The sequence below is a fragment of the Onychostoma macrolepis genome, chromosome 01 (assembly GCF_012432095.1).
Source record: "Onychostoma macrolepis isolate SWU-2019 chromosome 01, ASM1243209v1, whole genome shotgun sequence".
NCBI classification, from domain to species: Eukaryota; Metazoa; Chordata; class Actinopteri; order Cypriniformes; family Cyprinidae; genus Onychostoma; species Onychostoma macrolepis.
The window spans coordinates 1282398-1299155 of NC_081155.1; the positions used below are offsets into that span (position 1 = coordinate 1282398).

The 16758-nt window shown below is 36.4% G+C and overlaps 1 protein-coding gene across 5 annotated transcripts; it reads left to right on the forward strand.

Moving 5' to 3' along the window:
• Window positions 1-1351: 1351 nt before the first annotated feature.
• LOC131545793 (uncharacterized) lies at window positions 1352-16419 on the forward strand. Of its 5 annotated transcripts, XM_058784936.1 has the most exons (11): window positions 1352-1605; window positions 4397-4490; window positions 13034-13062; window positions 13663-13684; window positions 13823-13850; window positions 13945-14005; window positions 14268-14461; window positions 14570-14673; window positions 14757-14875; window positions 14957-15121; window positions 16284-16419. In XM_058784936.1, the coding sequence occupies exons 2-11, from the start codon at window positions 4418-4420 to the stop codon at window positions 16377-16379; spliced, it is 891 nt and encodes a 296-aa protein (XP_058640919.1). In that variant the 5' UTR covers window positions 1352-1605; window positions 4397-4417; the 3' UTR covers window positions 16380-16419. The 5 variants fall into 5 exon arrangements, with proteins under 5 accessions (XP_058640919.1, XP_058640928.1, XP_058640952.1 ...); XM_058784945.1 differs by lacking the exons at window positions 1352-1605; window positions 4397-4490; window positions 13034-13062 and adding an exon at window positions 13275-13382 and having other exon boundaries at window positions 13820-13850; XM_058784969.1 differs by lacking the exons at window positions 1352-1605; window positions 4397-4490; window positions 13034-13062 and adding an exon at window positions 13284-13377 and having other exon boundaries at window positions 13820-13850.
• The last annotated feature ends 339 nt before the right edge of the window (window positions 16420-16758 follow it).

The following is a 16758-nucleotide window of genomic DNA, read 5'->3' on the forward strand; positions in this document are numbered from 1 at the left end:
GAGTTTCTATTTGATTGTTTAGTGTGCTCAGGAGTGAGTTCAGAACAGGTGTGACACTTACGGTCTGTTCACGCCAAGATGAATGTTCAGCATGTGATTTTGTTTGTTCAAACAAAGTGAAGAAAAATTCGGACTGACTGAATGAAAGTGCAAAGTGACTCTGACAGGAAGCAGAAACACCCCAAAAGGAAAGCATGCAGTAGTTTCCAATTCTTTCAATTCCAAAGTCTTTTTGAATCATGGCAGCTTCTAATATTTAATAGAGGTTTTGTTCAACCCAAAAACTACACTGAGTTAGAGGAACTTAATTTGTAACATAAACCTAAATTTTGTGTTTGATTACTCAGAAACATGAAGTTGCTCCAACTAACAGAGTTGTGACCCTGGAAGCAACTAATCTTGTGTGTTTCAGTTCAAACCAACAGATAACACAACAGCATGTGCTAAATGTGACTTATGTAGGATATAAATTTAATGAGCAGTTGTAGTAACATGTGGCCTGAAATGACTGTTAGAGTGTATTTAACAAGTGCTGTCCAGGTTTGTGTATTAATGATTTGGATTATGATTCATACGTGTTTATTAGCTCACAAGAAAACAGCACTGACAGTAGCTTCTGTTCAGTGCACACGTTCACTGTTCTCCCTCACGAGAGACTGTTCCTGCCAGTAAAGCTCCCGATGGAATGTAGTTACACATTAAAGAACACAAAGTGCTATATTTAGGAACAGTAATGCATTGATAAATATATATTTAAAAAAACAAAACCAAATATTCATCATTAAAAAAACACATGCTGTTGTTCTCAGGCACACATCCTGCATTTGAAAGTTATTAATCACAGACCACAAAAAAAAAAAAAAAAAAAAGAAGCTTTGGCTCTGTCAGTGCATTCTAAACCCTCAAGACACACGTGAGCTTAGTTATACAGTATTATGCATAGAACAAAAATATTGTCTCTATTTTTAGTTAGATTTTTTTTTATAAAAAAAGAAACATAGATTTACAAGGTTGGTTGTTTACATTTGTTGCACAGCAGTTTGGCAGCTGAAAGAAAGCCCCTAAGGAACATTCAGCAGTATCTGAATGAAACTCCAGTCTGTTCAGGGCTTGTTTTAAAAGCAGGAGTGGAACGGGCTGATCGGAGAGCATTTTATGTCCACAACATTCAGCAGTCTCTGACCGCTGCTCATTCTGCAGGACAATGTCAGCAGCATCCCTTCCTTTAACTGACTCACGGCCCTCGTTAGCACACGATCTGGTCTTCTTCATCCTTCATTCCTCCAGCAGTTTCTGAAGCAGAACTCAGGACGCTCAGTCAGGTGACGAGCCTGACGGAGATGATGATGTTAAAACAGAGAGAACAGGTTGATCTCCTGAATTCTGCATTCCTGTCATTCCTGTCAGAGAACTGATCACATTTCACCCTATAACAATACAGATATGTGATTTATAATGATTGAATTACGTGTTTCTCTACAACCCTTCAGATGAGCCTAACTGTCCTTCATGAAATGGGCGTGTTCAGGGTCAGTGGGGTCACTAGAGCTCCATCAAACTGGACGCATCACTCCTGGGTGTGACGCAGCACTCTGATGCCTGCAGGTCCGACTGTGTACCTGACGAAACACACACACACACGCACACTCACACACTCCCTCTCTCTCTCACACACACACGCATGCAACTTACGGGTAAGAGCTGATACTTTGTGAATATCATCTTTAGAAGCAGCAAACCTCCTAAGAATAAAAATCTGGGTGAAAACAGGGTTATATTTGTAATGAATTTTCTAATGTCACTGCTTAATTGCATAGGATATATTTCATTAAAAGGAGTTCAGGAGAAATAAATCAGACTGATTGAGTTATGACCATCAGTTTCTGTCTATAGATTTTCTTTTTTCTTGGTTAGTTTTTAAGAAAAGAGCTGTTTATTCTTTAGCAGACAGATAGAGGCAGAAGTACTTTTAGTTGTTTGGGGGGTAACTGACAAATGTCATGAACATTTTTAGAACATTTACAATGATGTTAAAAATTGGTTTCAGTAAGATTATTTGTGTTTTGGAATGAATATTATTGTATTCACCAAGGCTGCATTTATCTGATTACAAATACAAATGTTATTACAGTTTAAAATAGCTGTTTTCTATGTGAATATCTGTTAAACTGTAATGTATTTCTGTGATGCGCAGCTGTATTTTCAGCATCATTACTGCAGTCTTCAGCATCACATGATCTTCAGAAATCATTCTAATATGCTGATTTACTGCTCCAGAAACATCTCTGATTATTATCAATGTTGAAAACAGTTGTGCTGCACAATATTTCTGTGGAAACTGTGACTCATATGGTTTTTCAGGATTCACAGATGAATAGAAAGTTCAGAAGAACAGCATTTATTTGAAATATAAATTTTTCGTAACATTATAAATGTGTTTATTGTGTTTATTATCAGTTTAATGCAGCCTTGATGAATAAGAGACTGAACTTCTTTAAATAACTGAGTAGTAGGGTATATATGTATGCTTTATATATGCTTTAAATAGTCAGCCTATAGGCTTACAAGGTTTTATTAAATATACACTTGTGGTCTGATATATATGAATTCAAATGTGCAAATATTACTCATCTACTGTCACCAGTGGCCCACTTGTTATTATAACAGTATTATCTTGACAAAATATGTATCATTTGGAAGCTTAAAGACTTCACTTCCATATTTTGTGACTGATTTTCAATATATTTTACAGCGCAAATGTAGTTTATTAATTTGCAGTAAGAGTACTCAAGAGTCCGTGAGCAAGTTCTGATCTTTATTTTTAAATAGTGATGCACATATAAAACCCCGAAAAATCCATTGTCTGTGAAAATAAAGAAAAACGATAGATTCTGTGTTTGCGATGCAGCGTGAACTATGACGCACGTCCAGGGTTCCTGCCGCATGTCTTTGATGTGTTTGTTAGAGGTTGAATTCAAACCAAATGCTGGCAAACTGCCCATAATACTTCTCAATATTATTTCTCCTTCGTGAAAATTGTGAAAAGTATGGAATAACATGGTTCAGGTCACTCAAACCATCTATGGAAACATGGGTGCCCTTACAGTATATGGTGACTAATGGAGTTTGGTGGTCATCTAGTGGAAAACTTTCTTATTTTAATATTTGTACAATAATTGATCAAAAACAGACTGAAATTAAATGGGTAGTTCACCCAAAAAAGAAACATTTGCTGTTAATGTGTATTCCGTCAGGCCATCTGAGATGTAGGTGACTTTTTCCTTCAGTAGAACAATAAAGAAACGCGCTCCCTGGTGATTCATAACATGCAAGTCAACGGCTAGCGGCACTTTGAGAGTCAAAAAAAGCATATCAGGCAACACAAAAATTAATAGCCGTGGCTCCTGACGATATACTGAGGTCTAATGAAGTGAACCTGTAATCCTGAGCCCCAGACAGATGGGGAAATACGATTCTTTCGGGCAAGTTCAGTTCAATGAACTGGTTCAGTTCACTAGTTTGTTTATGTAACCACGCAATGGCACAATCTATACTCAATTATATTATTAAAGCACCCACAAATGATGTGAAACGTGGATGTTTTCCATGTCTAAAGCATATAACGTGAATAAACTAATCATTATCAGCTCACATTTTTACATAAACAATGATCGTTAATTTCACCCTTTCATTCTAGCTCTCACTTCACACGTTCATATCTGTCTAGTGACTGTCAGGCGTCTGAAGGTGAGTTTTGATTGAGTAACGTGTAGATCTGAGCTGCGTGAGCCGCGAACTGATTCACACTCTTCAGTTCGATTTGATTTACTAAAAGAACCAGTTCAAAAGAATGATTCATTCACATGTCTGAGGCTCTGGATTACAGGTAATAATGCTGTAAATAATAGTAGACCTCAATAAATCGTCAGGAGTCACGGCTATTCATTATGTGTTGCCTGATATGCTTTTTTGACTCTCAAAGTGCCGTTAGCCACTGACTTGCATTTAATGAATCACCAAGAGCACGGTTTCAACTAAGAATTGTCTTTATTGTTCCATTGAAGAAAAAAAGTCACCTACGTCTTGCATGGCCTGAGGGTGAGTAAATAAACAGCAAATTTTCATTTTTGGGTGAACTATCCCTTTAAGTCTGCGCTCCAAAGAATTTGGATTTAGAACAATTGAAGTTGAAAATGTCCTTTTCTGGTCAATGCTCAAGAAGTGGAACTGACAGCCAACGGGTTAATTATTATGAGCTCTTGAAGGTTCTTTGTATAATAGTAACATATTTTACAATCATCAGAAACTTGTTGCGTAGAGAGGATTTAGGACAGTAAGACATGTCATGCCAGCTAGTCATTGATTTTTAATATGCCGACTCTGTATCTGATTCCAGATATAAACACCATGATTTGACATGACGATGATGGCAACAACGAGGAAAAAACTGCTCAGCAACAAAGTTCTTATTGTGTTTGTTCTCTTCTGCGGTGAGTTACACAAACGCTGCTGTATTATGATGCAATGAAATACAGTGCTACTGTGATTATGTATATTTTCACCCTGTTTCCCTCCACAAAAACATACGTTTTTTTTGCATTATTGCAGAAAAAATATGATCTGCAACCAACAAAAGTTTGATTATTACACGTTCTGTTCATCGTGATAACCTTGAGAAATAAACTTGACATGAACCTGAATTTTAAAGACTATATACTATGAGCAGAAGTAAAAAGTTAAACGTAGGCTATAAACGAACTACATCACAGTCACATGACTTTAAGGTAGCCACCATTAAACTCTCTCAGTCTTCCTTTAAGAACGTCCGGCCTGATGACGTTTAATGCCATTTAGACACTTGATGGCAACTTCCTTTTTCAAGACAAATAAAAGCTTTAAAAATGTCAAGGAGGTTTTACTGATGTATTTTATGTCATAGAATAAAACACAGAAAAGATTTGGGGGAGGGTCATATGTATGCACATTTATTCATTAAAAGATCTCGATCTCGATTCAAACACAGGCGATCTTATTCCTAAATGATGATTCCGCTATGTCAGTTAAACCTTTGAAATCACATCACACCGGAATATTTAACCCTGCTTTATGTATAAAAATACATAGACTAACATATGATCAACTAATACCATTGGTACTGTTTATAGCCTATTATGTTATATGTTATTATGTATGTTTATGAACTATGTATGTATTATGTAGTTCTGACGTCAGGATGATGGAACTGGATGTGCTAAAATGCAACTCGTTTCCGGGTTTTGGCCTACAAAAACACTTCTGCGCTTTATCGGGTGTGCAGTCTGTGTCGTACTTAAAGCAGTTCAAATAAAATAAAGAAGCTGAAAGGAGTTGGGGCCCCTGCATTACTTTAATTAGTTTAATTAGTCCAAGGGCTGTCTGTGGGAATGCAGTGGACAATTACATTGCAACTATGATTACAGTTAATTAGGATTAAAGACACCTGTGGTGATTAATATTTATTCACTGAAGTGTGTTATGTCATTGTACCTCAAACTTCTCTAATATGTCTGATATTTAATACTGTAAAACTGCTTTGTTTAATACTGTTTAATAATACTGTAAAGCTACTTTTACACAATCTGCATTGTAAAAAGTGCTATGTAAATAATGGTGACTTGACTTGAGTAATCCAAATCAATGTATTTTGTCAAGTGTAATGAACTTGACCTGGTATCAGGAGCCCTACAGTGAGCGCCATACTAAACTGCACGAATCTCATTGGTTCTCGCGTGTCTTTCATGCCACGCCCCCTCTCCTCCTAGTGTGATTTCCAGGAGCGGACAATCGCGTGACAGAGGGAGCCACATAAACTCAATTACACAAATGTAAAACAAGAGGGAATGCGTTAATTACAGACTTCTATTCGTCCGGTAATCCGGGTGCGCTCCCGCGTCTCATCCTGGTTCTCGCGCACAGATGTCCTCTGCGTGTCACATTTCCACGCCGGTATTTCCGTATGTGGTTAGATGTTTGTAGACGTATTTTATTTATAATGTGCTTTTCTAAACCCAAAGCTCTACAGTGAAATAGAAACAGAAGCAAAAACAAAAACAAAACAATGGGTTAATTAAAAACATCCTTAAATAAATGTGTCTTAATCAGCTGTTTAAAATGCTCCAAAACTGAAGCATTTCCAATAGCGATTTCATAGCTTGAGGGCTTTAAACGAAAAAGCTCTTTCCCCGTGATCTTCAGTTTACATGCAGGCTGATGAAGTAAACGAGTGCTGGCAGAACGGAGAGAACGTGAGGAAGTACATGCACTAATGAGATCACAGAGATACAGCCCCATATAATGCCTGATATGTTGAAGTTAGAATATTAAAATCAATTCCAGCATTAATGGGAAGCCAGTGTGCCAGAGTGATGTGTTGATGAGGAGAAGTATGGGGAGTTTTGAATACACTCCTGTCTATTTAAAGATTTAGCTGGATGATTAAATGGTTAGAAGTGCATGCGTTAGCGTTATCAGCCCAGCGTTTAAATTCTTAAAGGTTTGGAAAGCAGAGCACACTATTAAGCAGTGGAGACTAAGCTCTTCTTTTTCTGTTGGACTCAACACGATGAGTCTAACACTGCATTCTTCACACCAGAGCCGCTAACGTAACACTTGCACCTTCATCAGGTGTGTTTGGCTGGCTTGGGATTTCCCTGCTTTTCCTCTACAGATGTGTTTCATTACCGCTCTCTGCTGGCGCCTGCGGCTGGCGTGTTTTGTTATTGCTTCCTCTATAGGCCTGCTTTCACATCTCGTTTCAAAGTATTCTGTTCAACAGGTCTATCTCCAGGAATGTTTCCTTTCATGAGTGTGTCTTTGAGCAATTTGAAACTCTCTTTGCCAGTGTCATAAAAGACCATTCAGTACGACATCGTTTTAAAGAATGAAAAGGTAAATTTATGCCAGAATGAAAAACATTTGCACGATGGAATGTAATCCATTCCGCTGTATTGCATTTCCTTATGGGACCTTTACACTTGGCAAGTGTTAAACATGCCAGTGAAATACATTGCTCAAGACTGTGTCTAAACATGCAAATATCAATATCAATCAATAATAATTTATTCCGGTCCTCACAGACAGCTTATCACAAAGTAAATAAAAATACATAGTTACCGAAAAAAGGTGTAGGCAGAAGCCTTGCTTATTATGCCTACCCTTTATACATAGTTAACTGAATGGGCGACACTTTTCACTAAGTTAAATAATACAAAGTAAACAATATTACAAAAACATTTCCCAAAATGTACAAACATAATTCACAACAACATAACATAAATACACACTCCAACTATTACTTCGATTCTTTAACAGTACAACCACAATTTGTTAATACTGAGTCATATAATTATTTATCACCTTATTTTTATACATTTTCTTAAATTGACAAAGTGACTTACATACTTTTAGTTCCTTATCATATTTATTCCATAAATTTACCCCTTTAACAGATAAACACCTATTTTTTGCATTAGTTCTTGCCCTTACTTTCTTAAACATATACAATCCTCTTAAATTATACTGACTTTCTCTTATTTTGAACAGCATCTGGATACAATTTGGAAGTAAATTATTATAAACTTTATACATTAACTGTAAAGTATATAATTGAACTAAATCTACAAATTTTAATGCATGTAAATCAATAAACAATTTATTTGTTGGTTCGTAATAATCAACTCTTTTAACAATTCTAATAGCTTTCTTTTGCAACATGTATATTGATTTTAAATTGGATTTATAAGTGTGACCCCACACAATAGATAATGTATGGAACTATGAGCGCACAATACAATATATATAAAGTTTTCTCATTCAAGATATGTTTTGTTCTATTTAATATTGCAATAGATTTAGACATCTTTGTTTTTACATAATTAATGTGTGATTTCCAACATAATTTATGATCGATTATGACACCCAAAAATTTTATTTTCATACACTCTTTCTATTTCCTCGTTATCAATCATTAATTTCACTTTGTTGTTACTTTGTCGATTACTGAATATTATAAACTTTGTTTTACTTAAATTCAGTGAGAGTCTGTTATCATCAAACCATTTTTTAAAAACCCTCAGTTCAATTTCCACTGTATTCAGAAGCTGTTCCAAAATTTTCCCAGAACAATATAAATTAGTATCATCAGCAAACAAAACCACTTTTAGTACTTTAGACACTTTACAAATATCATTTATGTACAGTATAAACAACTTAGGGCCTAAGACCGAACCTTGCGGAACACCACAAGTAACTTTCAATAAATCTGATTTAACATTATTAATTTGTACAAATTGATATCTGTCATTGAGGTAACTTTTTATCCAAGCAAAAGCATTTTCTCTTATACCATATCTCTCCAATTTCATCATTAATAATCCATAATCAATAGTCCATTATCCATTGAAGAGGAAATCTCTTCTACCAGTTCCATCACAGCCGTTGAGGTAGACCTGTTTGTTCTAAAACCATACTGTTGATCACTCAATAATTTGTGTTTATCTATAAAATCATCTAGCCTGCACACAAATATTTTCTCTAAAATGTTCGAGAACTGGGAAAGAAGAGAAATTGGTCTGTAGTTGGAAAAACATTGACGATCTCCATTTTTGAAAATAGGAATAGCTTTAGTTGTTTTCATATTACTTGGAAATATTCCTGTTAAAAAGGACTGATTACAAACATGTGTAAATGGTTTTACTATATGTACTATAATATTTCTTATTAACGACATATATTTTTATATGACGAATAACGAATATTTTTTCTTACAATTATTAACAATGTCTAGTATTTCCTTTTTATCAACTCCCCTTATAAACATTGAATAATCATTACTGGAGATATTCATTTCCTCTATCCTATCCCCAGTTCTTTGCTCATGATCACTTTTGCTAAATTGCTCCCAATATTTACAAAATACTCATTAAATTCATTGACAATGTCATTCATTTTATTTATACTTAATTTATCATCATTAACAAAATAATTTGGATAATCTACTTTTCCAGTATTCTTTTTAATTATACTATTAAGTACTTTCCATGTTGTTTGTATATTATTCTTATGCTTGTCCAATAACTTATTATAATAGTCCTTTTTACTAAATCTTATAATACTTAATTTATTTTTATATATCTTGTATTTATTTTCCGCTTGTATAGTTCTAGTCGCTATAAATTTCCTGTATAATGCATTTTTCTTTTTGCATGCTTTCTCTATTCCCTTAGTAATCCATGGTTTATCCTCATTTTTTTCTTCTTTACAGTCTTAAACAAACAATATTTTTCATATTTTTCAATTAATATGGACAAAAAAGCATCATAAGCGCTATTTGGATCTTTACTTGCATAAACCTCACTCCAATTTTGATTCATTAAGTCCTCACTAAGAGCAGCAATAATTTTTGGTGTTCTATATCGAATTAATTTAAAACTATTCATCCTACTACCTATTGTTTTATCAAATAATCTTTGAAGGATTGCAAAAACTGGAAAATGATCAGTCATATCATTTATAAATAATCCTCCTACTATTTTTCCTCCAATTTCTTTTGTGTATATATTATCTATTAATGTAGCAGTATTTTTAGTTATTCTACTAGGTTTTGTAATCACAGGAAATAGACCTTTACTATATAATGTGTCAGTAAAATCTGTAATTCTCTTATTTCCATTTGGATTCAACAAATTAATATTGAAATCTCCACATATCATTTGTACCTTGTTCTCAATCCATTTATCGAGCATACCAAATAATTTATTCATAAAGGTATCCGTACAAGTTCTTGGTGATCTATACACACAACTGATAATTATATTTTTAGCTCTTTCAATATCGATTTCTATGGTTACACATTCCAAAAGATTTTCTATAGTCACTGACATACTTTGAATCACCTTACATCTTAACGCTGTGTCAACATACAAAGCAACTCCTCCTCCTCTGTTTACCGTGAACAAATTATACCCTTCCAATTCAACTTCATGTATTTTCTCATTATCAAGCCAAGTCTCTGACACAGCAATCACATTACATTTATTAAACTGACGCAAATAATCCTTAATGTGTATGAAATCTTTATAAAGACTTCTACTATTTAGATGTATTATTGATAATGCCCCCTCCATATTCACATTTCTATTAAATTTATCTTCTGTATAATACTCACAACTGTTGTTATTTACATCATTAAAAAAGTGAATTTCCGGGTCAATATCATTTTCAATCTCGTACATTTTATGATCCACGTGATTGAAGGATTTAAAATTCAAATTATTGTACTTACAGTGACTTTGTAAGAGGTCAGACACGCAGTATATTTGAATATTGACCAACTCCCCATCATCAACATCACTAAATGGGAACAAAAATTCCTTATCCATGTCCATCATATCGTTAATCCTTTTATGAATATTCCTTCACACAGTCTACACTTATCCATACTGATCCAATTCATAGCGTTCTCTTACAGAGCGTTCTTTAGCTTCTTTAGGTGATCCTATTTTTCCGTTACACAGTCATCACTTATCCATACTGATTGAGTTCTTTGAGTTCTCTTATTGCGTATACTTTAGCTTCTTCAGGAGTTCCATTTAGCCGTATCATCACTTTACAATTTCTTGTTCATGTAGCTTGTATCTTGTTCTGTTTCCTCAAAATTCGTGCACGTCTAGCGATGTCAGTATTCTTTTTTGTAAGATGTTCATTCGGGTACACTCCCGTACCCTTCAACTTCTTTGCCTGCCTCAGTAACTCGGCTTTATGTTTCCGATTCACAAACCGAACAACTATTGCAGGTTTTGCTCCTCCATCCCTTCATGGAAGGGTATGACAGGCCACAACATTATCGCTCTGAATGATCATTTTCTGGCTTTCAAAGAACTTGATTACTTGCTTTTCCAGCGTTTGAAGTTCCTCTGGCAGAGCGCCTTCACCATCTCTGTCTCTGGCCACTTGTTACGGGGCTGACAAGACGAGAGGCGTGCGGATCCATTTGCAGACTTTATTATTGGCAAGAGACGTGGTCGTACAGGCAGGGTCAAATAACAGCAAACAGGTATAACAAGGACGAGACGAAGAGTGATCTAAGACAAGCGTGGGTCGATGATAGGCGAACAGTATCCAAGGGGGCGAGACAGGAGAGGTAGTCAAAACGTCAGCGATAGTCCAGGCAGGGGCAAACACAATCCAACAAAGGCGAGGCGAGGCGAGGCGAGGCGAGGCGAGGCGAGGCGAGGCGAAACTAGGGAAACCAACGGGACTTCGTAGAGCAGCGATAATGCATACAATACTCGGCAACGAGGGAGAGAATGTCCAGGGTTGAAATAGTGTGTGTGATTAGTGATGCTGTGTGATCAGGTGTGCGTGTGATTAGTGCAATGAGTGATTGGTGACAGCTGTGTGCGTGTGATTGGTGAGATGGCTGATGGGAAATGCAGTCCATGTGATGTGTGGTGTAAAAGTCCATGTGGTGAGCGGGTGACCTCTAGTGGTGAATGAATGGGAGTGCAGACCAGATTTGTGACACCACTGTACTGGCGTAAGTCCGGTGTTTTGTTTCCAGTCCGCTTATAATTAAATCCTCCATTCTTGTATATTGCTCCAGGTCATCAATCCTTCTCTCCAGTCCTTCAATTTTCTTGTCCTTCTCTTTCACGAGGTTCTTCAGTTGTTTAACTTCATCCATCAGATCAAGTAGCATAGTTTGTTGTTTAACAACTTTGCTCAACTCGTCTGACATGAAGTTTAAAGATTTTCTGATCTCCTCCAACTCATCCTCAACCACGCTGCTGATTTTCTTCGGTGGCATCTTGGTTTGTTCGTTTTTGTCTTCGTGTTTTTACAATTTAATTAAACTTAGTTTATTATTAGCACTTTTTTCTTATCAGAGGAAGCTGCACTAGCTGCACAATATTTATATGGTTATTTGATATAAATATCATGCCACAGTAAGGATGTAATCACTATCTAATCACATGCCTGAAGAGAAAGGGCTGGTGTGACATGGAGACTATTTGTAGGTAATTGGCCCACTTCTTCAACATAACCTAAATGTAGTGGGTTTGTTTCTGCGTTGTGTATGTTGTTGATAAAAGCGACTCCACACGATGATGCAGTTGTCATGTGGTTTACTTTCGGCTTCTCAGTTTCTGCATTAAAACATAACAGACACCATCAGACAGAAAAAGGAGAATCTCTGGTCTAGCCATGCCTGTCAATCATTACAACAGTTTTCAGCACTTCCTGAACATTTTGAATAGATTAACAAATTCATAAAAAGGGAAAACCAAAAACAATATGTAAGAAATACAAATATACCTGTATTAAAAAAAATGAAAATAATACTTAACATGTTATGACCGTGCGTCACTCATGCAATCTCTCCTAATTCTAATTTCAAAATAAAGGCCCCGTATATTAGTACCATTAATTACAAGTAATTTCAATAATCTAGTGTAACAACATTACACTTGCCACATAAACCTGCTGTGATTTTAATTACTCCTCTTAAGTGACATGATATAAAGCTGAAGCAGAACTACATCTGCCCTGGGCTTTCCTCAGCTTGAACGTCAGCATCTATTTTTTTTACAAACCCCGCTCTAAATTTGGATTTGCGTTTATCCAGCAAAATACATCAATGAGTCTGAGAGAGAATTCAGCATTGCTTAGAAATCAGGTTCTTCTCTTCACCTGAGCCGTGCCTGATGAGTTTGACAGACTGCTAGCATCTTCTGAGCAAGACGTACAGCCTTCTACTGCTCACAACAGATCCGTGACAGAAACGATGCCAGGGAGAGTTCGGAAGCTGTAATGAGGCTATAATTCACTGACAAAATGAGTTAAAAGAAATGTAGGTAAAAACAGCAGAGGGCACATGAACAAGAAAGTCAGAAGAAAGGTGTGGCCAAAGGGAATCTCCCAAGATGCCTGGTTTCTGCTGCCTCAGATAAAAGAAATTAATGCATTTAATATATTTATTTGATCTTCTCCTTAGGCTACTTTACTTCAGTACTGCATGGACAGGTAAGTAGAGCAAATTCATAAAACTAATAATAATAATGATAATAATAAAGAGATGGTCTAAATCAGGGTTACCCAATCCTGTTCCTGGAGATCTGCCTTCTGTAAAGTTCAGCTCCAACCCTAATCAAACACATCTGAAGCAGCTAATTAAGATCTTCAGGTGCGCTTGATAATTACAGACAGATGTGTTGGGTCAGGGTTAGATCTCTAGGAACAGGATTGGGAAACCCTGGTCTAAATCAGTGAACTCTGAAAACTTCTCCGTGATGCTGGAAAAACCTCCTGGCAAACTGCAGCACTCCGATAAAAGATTTAGTGAAGTGAAGACTGTTTTTTCTTTATTTAATTAATATTAACTAAATCACTATTTAGTGTGACCACTCTTTTTCCTTGGCACACTTGCCCACAATTTTTAAGGTAGTTTCTAGGTTGGTCATTCCAGCATCTTGAAGGATAGCCACAGTTTTTCTATGGGTCTAGACTTTTATCTCAATTGCTTCTGTATAATTTAACATAATATCATTTAATGTAGCTTTTAAAACATAATTTTTCATTTTCATTATTAATGCATCCAATATATGTGTTTTGTTTCGTCTTTAGTATGTCACAGATCATTTTAATGGTAAGTTCAAACACAGTTATATTGACCCCATTAAGTGTATATATAATAATAGTTCAGAATAATTCTAGTGCGATTACAAAGAACACCGTAGCTGTTGAAGCTGAGCTGTCTGCTACTGTTCATTCTCTTTCCCAGCAGAGATTCAGCAGGCTGAGTCACAGAACAGGTCCGAACAGCTTTGTGATAATGCCTACTTTCCTAAATTCATTGCATTTTAAAAAGTCTACAGAGAAAAAGTGATTAATTTTGTTCCCAAACAGGACGCTGAATGTCTCGATGCAAACATATGACTCGGCGGAGGTGAACCACACCACCTCAGCGGTAAGACCGTCTGCCCACCGAAGGCCTGACCCTAAAATACCACCCCAAACAGCTGTTAACAGTAATATATCTGACATGTTGATGGAACAAACCAGCAGTACATGACCTTTAGATCAGTAATAGGAAAAATCGATTAAGTGACGGAAACGTCTCCAGTGATAAACGTGCAGGAGCTGGTCCGTAACTCACACAACACACGAGTCCAGCTCCATCTCTTATGCAGCTTTCTCTGTTCGATGAGTCAGTTTTCTGTCTTTTACAGGGCTCACAAACAAATGTCAGTGTGGCTGATCTCTTCGCTTCTTTGGACGATCTCAGTGAAACAACCATCCACGATCTAGCGTTTGTTGAGAACTGGCTGTATTTGAGGTTTCTGCCTCTTCTGTCATATATGAATGAGGAGTTTGTGACACAACTGAGCTGGATGAACTTCACCTGTGGGGCCTTCCAAGTCATGTAAATGCAATTACCTGAAACAACACAAAAATACATACATTCATATTTAAATATTTCACCTTAATACCATGAGTGCTAGTACAGCAATGTTCTTTTCTGAATGGACAGTGTGGAAGTTCTCAGCAGGGAGGAATCGCTGATCACAGACAGGCAGCAGAAGCTGATCTTCACGCATCTCATTTACTCTTTCCTGTCCAGAGCAGATAAAGCAGGTACTCAGACATTAACTGACAAGTGTATCGCAAGGATTCTTATGGAGGATTGGAAGTCACCGATGCAAAATGTTTAATTTCAGATCCAGGCTGCCATTCAAACATCACCAGTAACCATGAATGGCTGCAGAGGAATTTTGGGATCTTCTCTAAATATGCAACACTCAGCCAACTGCAAACACTGGACAGTTATTTCACTGAGGTGAGTTGAGTTCTGAAAGTAATGATCTAACAACGTTTATGATGCAGATAAGCTCCAGATAATGACTTGTGTATTTTGTAGTTTGATTCGTTAGGGTTACTGAGTCCATCTCAACTAGCAGAGCTGACTGTGACTTCTGGAGCGCTGAACAGTGCGAATATGATTGACAGCATTTTTGACCGTCTAGAGGAAGGTGATGCTTTCCAGAACATGGATGAGTTTTTCTGGAAACTAGTTCAATCTGAGGTAAAAAAAAAAAAACTCATTCTTGTTCAGTGTTTTCTGTCAGGATTCACCATTGTGTTCTTGCAGTGATCTTTGCAGGATGCCTATAAGGATGCTCTTAAAGCGAGTAGTGGCCATTCAGATTTTTCTACATGCATAGACAGGGTCTCATCCTGCGGGTTCACGAACAGCCAGGGTCCAGTGGTGTAGCGGATGGGCATGCACTGCGGGGGCCCGTGATAACCTCCCCATGATGAGTTGCGTCGTATCATGTGTCGACGATAGCCAGAGATATTGTCATCAAATATTGCCAATATTAAGAGGATTTGGCATATCCAATTAACGCAGAACTTTTACATTCTTCTTATTATTAGGCCTATTATTATTATTATTATTATTAGGTTATTTTTATTTTTAAAATACAATTAATTTGCCCTGCAATAATTTCATAGTGCATCACCGCATGACACGCTGTGAGGATAATAAAAGATTAGGCTATTTGCTTACTCATCATTGAAAAGGTTTTTAAAAGTGTTTTTTTATTTTCTTTCTCCATAATGAATTGACAGGCTAAGACATTTACCTGCATAACTCTTGCACAAAGTTTACACGTTGCTTTTGTGATATCCATTTGCTTGCCTTCATGGTTTAAAACTGAATTATTTCCAATATTGCGATGTAACCCCCTCCCCCAACCCTCACCCCCTGCGATTTTCCGCTACGCCACCGCCAAGGCCCTGTGAAAAGATTCTGTGAAAATTTTGGGATCAAGACACTAGCCAGTCTTTCTTGAGAAGACAAGATATGTCAGTACCTTTATTTAAAGGACTGGTGCAACCCACACTTCCAATGTCATGTCCTTATTTGAATCCAATTATGGTTTTTAGTGTTTGGGTTTGTGTTTGTCATTGATTGTGACTTAGATAAGGTTCAGACCACATTTTATCATTAATGCTGAAACTACCACATTTATAAACATAATATGCAACAACATACACAATGAACAACATATTTTTACTCCAGACTTGCTTCATAACTTCAGTTGAATGTTTGAAATGAGTTACTTTTGGGACCTGACGTGGCTTTTTATCATAGAAAGAGGCTGAAAATATATTACTGAGATGGCTTGAAGAACACAGAAAAACCATATAGTCATGTGATTATTGTCTTCATGTTTGATCAGTTAAAGCAGGGCTATTCAACTGGCGACCCGCCAATCATCTTCATCCGGCCCGAGGAAGAGTGCGCAGGTTGCACATTCGCCTTGCATTGTTCTTAAATCAGTTATAAAACCCTAAATGACTGTAAAGAGTTGGGAGAAAATTGGATATGTGTCATCCGTGTCATGTGCATCAGGTTTTATTAAAGAAACAGCGATGCTTTTAAAGTGAAGCCTGCTGCAGTCTGTGATTGATGTAAATCAAAGAACTAAAGAAAAAGAGAAATCACTTGACTGCTCTGCTCGCTGATTAACTTTTGTTGCTTGAATAAAGAATAATCAATACAGATTATGCATACAATTTATAGTTTATGTGAAGATTCTTTTAAGTTCACTTATAAAAAGTTGGTATATTTTTCAAAGCCTATTAAATGTTAAAAATAATATCATAACATTTGAATTATACTGTAATATTAAATGGCTATAATTAATGGCTAAA